This window comes from Myotis yumanensis, unplaced genomic scaffold, assembly GCF_028538775.1.
Source record: "Myotis yumanensis isolate MYYU_CA2020_CCGP unplaced genomic scaffold, mMyoYum1.0.hap1 SCAF_3, whole genome shotgun sequence".
In the NCBI taxonomy this organism is placed as follows: Eukaryota; Metazoa; Chordata; class Mammalia; order Chiroptera; family Vespertilionidae; genus Myotis; species Myotis yumanensis.
In genome coordinates this window covers 106,558,935-106,570,020 of record NW_027223754.1, presented here as the reverse complement: position 1 = coordinate 106,570,020, position 11,086 = coordinate 106,558,935, and the positions used below count along the sequence as shown (strand labels likewise).

The 11,086-nt window shown below is 43.8% G+C and overlaps 1 protein-coding gene across 2 annotated transcripts in view; it reads left to right on the top strand.

Annotated features, from left to right (window-relative positions):
* Positions 1-9,955: 9,955 nt before the first annotated feature.
* The window catches only part of CECR2 (CECR2 histone acetyl-lysine reader), a 212,275-nt gene continuing 211,144 nt past the window's right edge, over positions 9,956-11,086 (top strand). For both annotated transcript variants that reach the window (XM_070409297.1, XM_070409296.1), the window contains exon 1: positions 9,956-10,162. In XM_070409297.1, the coding sequence (XP_070265398.1) occupies positions 10,037-10,162 (126 nt within the window). In that variant the 5' untranslated portion in view covers positions 9,956-10,036. The remainder of the gene's footprint in view (positions 10,163-11,086) is intronic.

The following is an 11,086-nucleotide window of genomic DNA, read 5'->3' as shown; positions in this document are numbered from 1 at the left end:
GGCAATAAATAAGTCCTTATCAACAATGACCTTAAGTATAAATGGATTAAATGCTTCAACCAAAAGGCATAGGGTAGCTGAATGGATACAAAAACATGACCCAACTATATGCCATCTACAGGAGACCCACTCACAGGATGAGAGTGAAGGGATGGAAAAACATTTTCCATGCAAATGGAAATGGAAAAAAAAGCTGAAGTAGCAATACTCATATCTGACAAAATAGACTTCAAAATGAACTCCATCACAAGAGACAACAAAGGTCACTCCATAATACTAAAGGGGGTCTATCTTACAAGAGAATATAACCCTGGTAAACATATATGCACTCAATACAGGAGCACCTCTCTCTCTCTCTCTATATATATATATATATATATAAAAACTTCTAGAGGACTTTAAGGGAGAGATCGATAACAACACAATCATAGTAGGGGATTTTAACACCCTGCTGACTTCACTGGATACATCTTTCAGACATAAATTAACAAGAAAACAGTGACTCTAAAGGAAACACTGGATTAGATGGATTTAATTGACAGTTAGAGAACATTTCACTCCAAAACTGCAGAGTATAAATTCTTCTCAAATGCACATGGATCATTCACAAAGATAGACTATATGTTAGGACACGAAACAAGTCCTTATAAGTTCAAGATGTTTGAAATCATATCAAGCATCTTCTCAGATCACAGTGGAAAGAAATTAGAAATCAACAACAGTAAAAACACCCAAAAAACATTCAAACACATGGAGGCTAAATATCATGTTATTAAACAATGAATGGGTTACCAACAAGATCAAGAAAGACATAAAAATAACTTCCTAGAAACAAATACCCCACAACCACCCCAAATTTATGGGACACAGCAAAAGCAGTCTCGAGAGGAAAGTTCATAGCACTACAGGCTTACCTCAAAAAACAACAACAACAAATCAACAATAAACTATTTAACCCTACAACTTAAAGAACTAGAAAGAGAATAACAAGAAAAGCCCAGAGTATGTAAAAGAAAGGAAATAATAAAGATTAGAGCAGAAATAAACAAAAACAATACAAACAACAACAACAATACAAAAATCAATGAAACCAAGAGCTGGTTCTTTGAAAGGATAAACAAAATTGATGAACCATTAGCCAGACTCATCAAGAAACAAAGAGAGAGGACCCAAATAAATAAAATCAGAAAGGAAAGTGGAGAAGTAAACACTGACACCACAGAAATACAAATGATTATAAGAAAATACTATGAAAAATTATATGCCAACAAGCTGGACAATGTGGATGAAATGGACAAAATCCTAGAAAAATACAATCTTCCAAAACTGAATCAGGAAGAATAAGAAAACCTGAAGAGGTCCCTAACAACTGAGGACTTAAAAGCAGGAATCAAAAAACTCCCAGCAAACAAAAACCCAGGTCCAGACCGATTCACAGGGGAGTTTTACCAAACTTTCAAAAAAGAACTAACAACGATATTTCTCAAACTATTCCAAAAAATCTATAGAAAGGAACACTTCCAAGCTCTTATTATGAGGCTAGCATTATCCTAATTCCAGAACCAGATAAAGACACTACAAAGAAAGAGAACTACAGGCCAATATCCCTGATGAACATAGATACTAAAATCCTCAAAAAATATTAGCAAATCAGATCCAGCGATATATTAAAAAGATCATAAACCATGACCAAGTGGGATTTATTCCAGGGATTCAAGGCTGGTACAATATTCACAAATCAATAAACGTGATACATCACATAAACAAATTGAAAGACAAAAATTACATGATCACCCTCGCTGGTTTGGCTCAGTGGATAGAGCAAAGGCCTGGGGACTGAAGAGTTCCAGGTTCAATTCCAGGCAAGGGCACATGCCCAGGTTGTGGGCTCAATACCCAGTAGGAGGCAGCCGATCAATGATTCTCTCTCATCACTGATACTTCTAACTCTCTCTCCCTCTCCCCTCCTCGCTGAAATCAATAAGGATACTTTAAAAAAAAGTACATGATCATATCAATAGACACAGAAAAAGTGTTCGACAAAATCTAAAACCCATTTTTGATAAAAACTCTCAGCAAAGTTGGAATAGAGGGAGCATATCTCAACATGATAAAGGCCATGTGTGACAAACCTATAATGAACATCATACTCAATGGGCAAAATCTAAAACCATTTCCCTTAAGAATAGGAACAAGACAGGGATGTCCACTTTCACCACTCTTATTCAACATAGTACTGGAAGTCCTGGCCACAGCAATCAGACAAAAAAGAAGAAATAAAAGGCATCTAAATTGGAAAGGAGGAAGTAAAACTCTCATTATTTGTAGATGACATGATACTGTACATAGAAAACCCTAACGATTCCATCAAAAGACTACTAGGTTTAATAAATAAATTTGGCAATGTTGCAGGATACAAAATCAATACCCAAAAATCAATGGCTTTTTTATACACCAATAATGAATTCTCAGAAAGATAAACTAAACAAACAATCCCATTTACCATTGGAACAAAAAATTAAAATACTTAGGAATAAACTTAACCAAGGAGGTAAAAGACCTGTACTTGGAAAACTACAGGATGTTGAAAAATAGATAGAAGAAGATATAAACAAGTGGAAGAATATACCATGTTCATGGATTGGTAGAATCAATGTCATTAAAATGTTCATACTACCCAAGGAAATCTATAGATTCAATGCAATCCCTATTAAAATACCAACAGCATATTTCACAGATCTAGAGCAAATACTCCAAAAATTTATATAAAATGAAAAAAGACCCTGAATAGCTCTAGCAATCTTGAGAAACAAAAACAAAATTGGAGGAATCACAATACCAGATTTCAAATTATACTACAAAGCCACCATATTCAAAACAGCCTGGTACTGGCACAAGAACAGGTACATAAATCAATGGAACAGAACAGAGACCCCAGACATTGACCCAAGCCATTACGCTAAATTAATATTTGACAACGGAGGCAATAGATTCAAAAGATTCTCTTCAATAAATGGTCTGGGAAAATTGGACAGATACATGCAAAAAAATGAAACTAGACCACTAACTTACACCATACACAAGAATAAACTCAAAATGGATAAAAGAGTTAAATGTAAGTTGTGAAACCATAAAAATCCTAGAAGAAATCATAGGCAACAAAATCTCAGACATCTCTTGTAGCAATATGTTTATGGGTATATCTCCTAGGACAAAGAAAACTGAGGAGAAAATAAACAAACAGGGCTAGATCAAAATAAAAAGCTTCCACACAGCAAAAGAAACCATCAACAAAATGAAAAGGGAGCCCATTGTATGGGAGAACATATTTGCTAATGATACATCTGATAAAGGGTTAATATTCAAAATATATAAGGAACTCATACAGCTTAACAAAAAGAGACAAACAATCCAATTAAAAAATGGGCAATGGACCTAAATGGACACTTCTCTAAAGTGAGTGGACATACAGATGGAACAGAGTGCAGAATCTCAGAGGGAAGGCGGGGGAGGGTGGGTGTATGGGAGGTAATCAACCAAGGACCTTGTATGCATATATGCATGGCCCAAGGACACAGAGAATGGGGTAGTGAGGGCCTGGGGCAGGGGCGGGGACAGGCTGGAGGGGGCTAATGGGGAGAAAAAGGGGACATATGTAATACTTTCAACAATAAAGTATTATTTTTTTTAAAGTAATAAGAAGAAAGGATCGCCTGGCTGGCATGGTTCAGTGGTTAAGCATCAACCTATTAACCTGGAGGTTATGGTTCGATTCCTAGTCAGGGCACATGTCCAGGTTGTGGGCTTGATCCTGTGTGGGGTGTGCAGAAGACAGCTGATCGATGATTCTCTCATCGATGTTTCTCTTTCTCCTTCTCCCTTCCTCTCTGAAGTTAATAAAAATACATTTTTTTTTTTTTTTTTTTAAAAAGGCAGGATTTAGGGTTAGTTTTTGTAGTCAAGGCTGGCCAATACCTCTGGCACAACTGGAACTCTTGGCCCTCAGAGCACACACTGGGTTCAAACTTGGTGTTTCCTGGCCCTTGCCCAAATGCCTATATAGGCAGTCCTCGGGTTATGTCGCACTTGACGTACATCGTTTCGTGGTTAAGTCGCCATCTCCCATTTACAGTATTTATAAAAAAAAAAAAAAAAAGTTCCGTCATTTCGACGTATGTACATATGAGCTTTATGTTTTTTATTATTTATTTACCACAAGTAAAGGTCAGGAATTGTTATCTTTCTTTTTTTTTTTTTTTTTTATATTTTATTGATTTTTCACAGAAAGGAAGGGAGAGAGATAGAGAGCCAGAAACATCGATGAGCGAGAAACACCAATCAGCTGCCTCCTGCACATCTCCTACTGGGGATGTGCCCGCAACCAAGGTACATGCCCTTGACCAGAATCGAACCTGGGACCCTTCAGTCCGCAGGCCGACGCTCTATCCACCGAGCCAAACCGGTTTTGGCTTGTTATCTTTCTTTTAAATATTTTTTACTGTTTCACTTCATTACTGCTGTGTATGTGCTCCATGTGAGTGACTAGGTGCTTATGTAGGTGGGTTCCAACTTATGGCGAAAATCGCGTTATGTCGTGCCGTAGGAACGGATCTCTGATGTAACCCAAGGACCTACTGTACATCTCTTGGCACTGGAGAACCAGAGAGCATGATGGTGCCACAGTCTTTGAGGGAGTCTAGGGCTAGCTCATCCAAGGTGAGGATCTTGCCCCTGGTGTTGAAGAGTGGGTTCCCAGGGCTGCTCACACACTGTGCGCACACCTTCAGTTTGAGCACCTCCTGTACATGCATATCCTGGGTTATCACCCCTACAACCACAGTGGTTTTGCCCTCCTGGCCAGGAAGCTTCATCCTTCGGATCATCAGGTGAAGAAACACAGGCAACTGGTTGGTGCTACTTATGAATAACTTCTTTAGCACCACTTGGTTGAAGATGGAATTGGTTCATACGGTCATAAACCTGTACAACTTGATCAACAGCCTTAGGTAGATGTCCTTATTCTTGGGTTACTTGTGCCCAACCTTTCAGTCTGTTGTGGCTGACATGGACACCCAGGTCCAGAAAGAGAGAACTGCGTGGCACTTTCAGTGGCAGTAGCTCACAAACAGAAAAGAGGCAAGAGAGAGAAAGGAAAAAAAAGGAAGAGCTGTGTATGTTTTTAAGGAATATTATACAACTAATGTTTAGAGGATGAAAAAATTGGCCAGGCTGGAAAAAGGTAAGAGTGAGATACCAGGTTGAATTAGCAGTGGTTCTCAACCTTCTGGCCCTTTAAATACAGTTCCTCATGTTGTGACCCAACCATAAAATTATTTTCGTTGCTACTTCATAACTGCAATGTTGCTACTGTTATGAATTGTAATGTAAATATCTGATACGCAGGATGGTCTTAGACGACCCCTGTGAAAGGGTCGTTCGACTGCCAAAGGGGTTGCAACCCACAGGTTGAGAACCACTGAATTAAAGGCAGAAAGGAAGGGGGAAAGGACGAGTGTCTAACATCTAGGTCAGTGATGGTGAACCTTTTGAGCTCGGCGTGTCAGCATTTTGAAAAACCCTAACTTAACTCTGGTGCCGTGTCACATATAGAAATTTTTTGATATTTGCAACCATAGTAAAACAAAGACTTATATTTTTGATAGTTATTTTATATATTTAAATGCCATTTAACAAAGAAAAATCAACCAAAAAATGATTTCGCATGTTACTTCTGACACTCGTGTCATAGGTTCGCCATCACTGATCTAGGTACTGGGGTCAGCAATCTAGATTCCAGGAGATTAGGCCAGAAACACAGTCAGAAAATAGATCTGAGGCTGTTAAGTCTTAAGGGAAAGGTGGAACAAATGTTCAAAGCAGGGTCAAAGATTCAGGGTATCAGTTCCAATAGAGGCAGCAGCAGGGGTCAAAATGTGAGATTCTAGTTAGAACCCAAACTCAGGGAACATGGAGGCAACACTTTCAGCCAGACCCAAGACATGTAACAGTCATTAGCTGCTCAGACCAGGATTGGTTCCAGACTGTGGGTGAAAGCTAGGGTGAGTGGAGAGCGTAGTGAGGAAACCAAGGAAAAACTATAGAAACTGAACCAGAGTTAGAGGATGTATAGAAAGAAAGAAGTCTAAAGTTGATGTACCTATCCATATGAACACTGAGAAGTGGCCCTTAGAAAAAAAAGTTAGAAGGCAAATCACTCACAGGGGAAGAAGGTACACAGGAAGAGACAGGGAGAAGTCTGTGACCACCACCAGGGGGGCAACTCCAGTTCCAAGACAGATTTGTTGATTTACAGCAGTACAGGGACACGCTGGTGTGCCACAAGAATTCTTAAAACGCCGAAACCGGTTTGGCTCAGTGGATAGAGCCTCGGCCTGCGGACTGAAAGGTCCCAGGTTCGATTCTGGTCAAGGGCATGTACCTGGGTTGCGGGCACATCCCCAGTAGGAGATGTGCAGGAGGCAGCTGATCGATGTTTCTCTCTCATCGATGTTTCTGGCTCTCTATCTCTCTCCCTTCCTCTCTGTAAAAAATCAATAAAATATATTAAAAAAAAAAAAAAAGAATTCTTAAAACATGCTATACCTGACTACATAGGCACTGACCTCTTTTCCCTTAGATTGTCAAAGAAAATGACAACAGCCAACACAATGATAGCTGTCTGGTGTGAATGCCCTGTCTTGAACCATAAATATGTAGGTCATATAATAGAGTTGCATCTTATTGGTCACATCACATAATAAGGTTGCATATGATTGGTTAATTCTTGGTACCACAAATCCTTATACTCAAGTATAGACACCTGATTTTTTTTTTTTTTTTGGATTTTTTTAATCCTCACCGGAGGACACTTTTTCCATTGATTTTAAGAGAGAGTGGAAGAGAGAGGGAGAGACAGAGAGAAACATCGATGTGAAACACATAGACTGGTTGCCTCCTGCATGCACCCCGACTAGGGCCCGGGCTAGGGAGGAGCCTGCAACTGAGGTACATGCCCTTGACTGAAATCTAACCCAGGACGCTTCGGTCCACAGGCCAATGCTCTATCCACTAAGCCAAACCAGCCAGGGCTAGACACCTGATTTTTTAAAGTCACTTTGGAGCAAAAAGGGTAGGTAATTACTATTACTATTATTATTGTAAATAAATCAAAATTAAATCTTTTTTTTGTCAGATTGGCAAAAAACATATTTCTTGGTTTCCGCAGAATTTTAGTAATTATGTGTGCCATGAGATGAAAAAGATTGAAAATCGGTGATTTACAGGATTGTGGAGGAGGGAAGAGGACAACAGAGTAGCCTTCAAGTGGAGGTGGGAGGAATATAACCAGCATTCAAACATACTAGAGTAACCAAAACATGCTTTCTAGTATTGTTAACGTTCTCTAGGCACTATTATGAAGCTGGCTAGTGACACCAAGCTGGCTAATGAGAAGAGGCCAGGTAAAAAAGGTTAAACAATGATAATAGATAAAGGCAAGAATGAAAAGACGGAGGAGAACCAGGAAAAAGAAGGTGAGGAAAGAACAGTCAGGATATAATGGATTCAAAACAAATGTTAAAGGAAAGCAGTAACCCTTTAATAAAAGAGAGGCAAGTGTGGAAGGTCAAACCGATATGTGAGGAAATGAAGAAAAACAGGGGAAAACATCCAATTCAGGTTATGTAATTAATTCCACAGTGGCTTGTCACCTTTTACATCTCATCTATTAATAGAATATCTACATAGTAGCTGTGCTTTAGAAACACACCAAAATGTACCCTCTGCTCTTTAGATGTATGCTAACTTTTGTCAAAGATTAAAATATATGGTAGAGTTTGAGGATGAATTTTAAATAATTAATAGTTCCAGGTAATAAAACAGTAAAACTGCAAACCTTGGGGCTGTTTCTACACAGAGGTGGGGTGAGGGTGGGGGAATATTAGAAGATGAAGTATTTTGAGATTAGTTGATTCATAAAAGATACACTGAAATATACATTTTCTTTAAGAAGTTGGGTGTTTTTTTTAAAATGCTGCCTTATAAAAACAAAACAGGTTATTAAAACTACCAGAATAAAGAGAGGGAGAGGTGAGAGAGAAGTACCCAGACTCCAAAATCTATCACATAATGTTCAATACGTTTGCCATTCTCTCCAGACTTTACACTGCTCAAAGGTAGAAGAGGATCTTTGGTTTCATCACCATACACTTTGTGATTGTACCTGTCACTCAATAAGTACTTGATTAATTTGGGAGAAGCATCAGGGGCAGTGCTTCCTGTCTGAGAGGTGGAATACAGAAACCAGCCAGCTAAGGCCCTTTGAGACTTGAGTAGAATGCAATAAATACGAAATTGCAGTGATCAGTACAAATATCTGGGCATTCATTGTAGTTTTTCCAAATTTCTGGTCAGTTTTGGAGGTGATTTTCCCCACTTGAGGCTTAGAATTCTAACATACTGTAGAATGAAACATTTCTCAAGAGGAGGCCTCAAGGTCCTTCTAGAGCAGCGGTTCTCAACCTGTGGGTCGAGACTCCTTTGGGGGGGTCGAACGACCCTTTCACAGGGGTCGCCTAAGACCATTGGAAAACACATACATAATTACATATTGTTTTTGTGATTAATCACTATGCTTTAATTATGTTCAATTTGTAACAATGAAAATACATCCTGCATATCAGATATTTACATTACGATTCATAACAGTAGCAAAATTACAGTTATGAAGTAGCAACGAAAATAATTTTATGGTTGGGGGTCACCACAACATGAGGAACTGTATTAAAGGGTCGGGGCATTAGGAAGGTTGAGAACCACTGTTCTAGAGTCTTAGCCTAAGGCGTGCAGGTCTCCACCCCCAACACAACACACTCCTCAGACTATCTCCCTTTTCCCACCCACCACCTTTCTCATTACACTGTGACGGCAGCTTTTCTGCAGCCAGGGTAGTTGTAGGACTCCAAGAGCATCTTTTTTTTTTTTTTTTTTTTAAAGCTTGTCTTCTTTAGGGCGGTCTTACATGTCCGTTTCCGGGGGTGATGGGAGGGGGTCGCTCATTCCACACCTCTGCTGATTGGTGCCTCCCCTACCCAACCCTTCCTGCTGCCCCCATCCTACTGAGTTCCAGCTTCACCAGCCCCATCCACCTTCTTCCCTTGGAGAAAGCCAGCTCCTTCGCCTAAGGAGCTTCTTGGATGGAATAAAAGTGTTAAATAACACGTGGAAACCACTTAATTTCTCTAGGCCTTAGATATCTGCTGAGCACAGTCCACTGGTTCTCCTGTACTACCATCAGCACCAATAACATCTGACCTCCCACGTGCGTCTTTCAGGATCTAGCCTCAGAAAGAACCATCCAGCGGGCCCCTTAAAAGAATGTAACCACTAAGGCCAAGTTGGGGGTGGGAGAGAGACCCTTATTGTCCTTATTCATCAAAGTCATTAAACTCCTCAGCCCCAGACACCTGAGAAGCGGAGTGCATCTCAGAGCAGTTCATAGGGTGCACCTCGCTCCCTTCTACATACAATTCTTTCTTGGGGCGCTCAGGTCCCTCTCCCCTCCCCCTCTCTTCCCGTGCAGCTGTCCGGGCCGGGGTGGGGGCGGGGTTGTTGTTGTGGTGGAGCAGCCCCGCCCCCTCCTCGTGGCGGCCCCTCCCCCGGCCCTCGCTCGGCCCTCTCCCCGCCCCCAGCCCCATCTGTTTCTGCTGGCTGTGAGATGATTACATTGTACCGGCTCGGGGCGGCCACAGCCACAGCCGCAGCCGCAGCCGCGGGATGGGGCGAGGGCGTGGAACCCGCGGACAGCGGGAGCAGCCGCCGCCTCAGTGACTGAGTCCGAGCCGCCGCCCCCCGCGCGGTCGTCCGCCCTCAGCTCATGCACCCGCCGAGCGGCGGCAGCAGCGGGAGAAGCAGCCGTCCCCGCCCCCGCCCCCGCCCGAGGAGCTGAGGCCGGAGTCCCGGCGGGCGGGCGGGCAGCGTGGGGCCGCAAAGAGCGCGTCGAGCACGGGGCCGGCGCTCCCGCCGCCACCGTCGGGAGATGTGCCCAGAGGAAGGCGGTGCGGCCGGGCTGGGCGAGCTCCGCTCCTGGTGGGAAGTCCCGGCCATAGCGCACTTCTGCTCGCTCTTTCGCACGGCGTTCCGCCTGCCCGACTTCGAGATCGAGGTGAGTGGCCGCGCGCGGCGCCCCTTTACCCTGCCCCGCCGGGCGCCCGGAATTCCACGCGGAAGGGAGCGGCGCCGGAGACGCGGCCAGGCGTCGGCCCCCAGCAGAGGGCTCGGCGGGGCGTGCGGCGCGGACTGGCCGGAGGCAGGAGCCTGGGCTCGGGACGTTGCCGGCGGCCGCCGCGCGCACCGCGCCTGCTCCGGCGAGGCGAGGCGGACGGGCGGCGGTAGGGCGGGGGGAACTCGCTTTTGTGGGAGTGGGACCGCCGCTCTCCTCGGGCTTCAGGAGCTCCCTCTGGGGTCGGGGGAAGCGGCGAGCCAGCTGCTGTGGCGGGATGGGGTGCCGGGCGAGGCTCGCCCCCACCTCGGGGGCGCCTTGGGCTAACTCGGGGCTGCGGGGACTGGGGCCCGGCTCGGAGCTGCGGCGCTGCGGAGGGAAAGTTTAGGACTCCGCTATTCTTTAATAGCGTCTTTCCCCTCGGAACCGACGGCCCTCTGTATGCGGGGACCTCGAGAGCTCTTGGAGTCGATTTCGCCATTATCTCAACGGGCGATCGTGGAGGAGGAGGATGGCTCCGGTCAGGCCGAAGGTGCTTTCACACCGAGGCTTTGTGAGAGCCGCACGCAGACCAGGGGTCCCAGCGGCAGGGCTGGTGGCGGGAGTGTGAGGAACGGGAGGCACAGGACCGCCGAGACGGGCAGCTAGCCCACCGGCATCCTCCGTTCTTTTAGTATTATTTTTGGAAGGGGGTGTGAAATATTTGATTGGTTGGCAGGTTGAATTGCTTGCTGTCCTGTAGCAATATGCGTAGTGACTTAATCACCTTTTGCCTTTGGAGAAAGATAAGTGGAAACTTGGTCAGTTTTTCTTTTCAATTCTGCCATTGAATTCGCCGGTGGAGGAATCAAAATAAGAATCACCCGT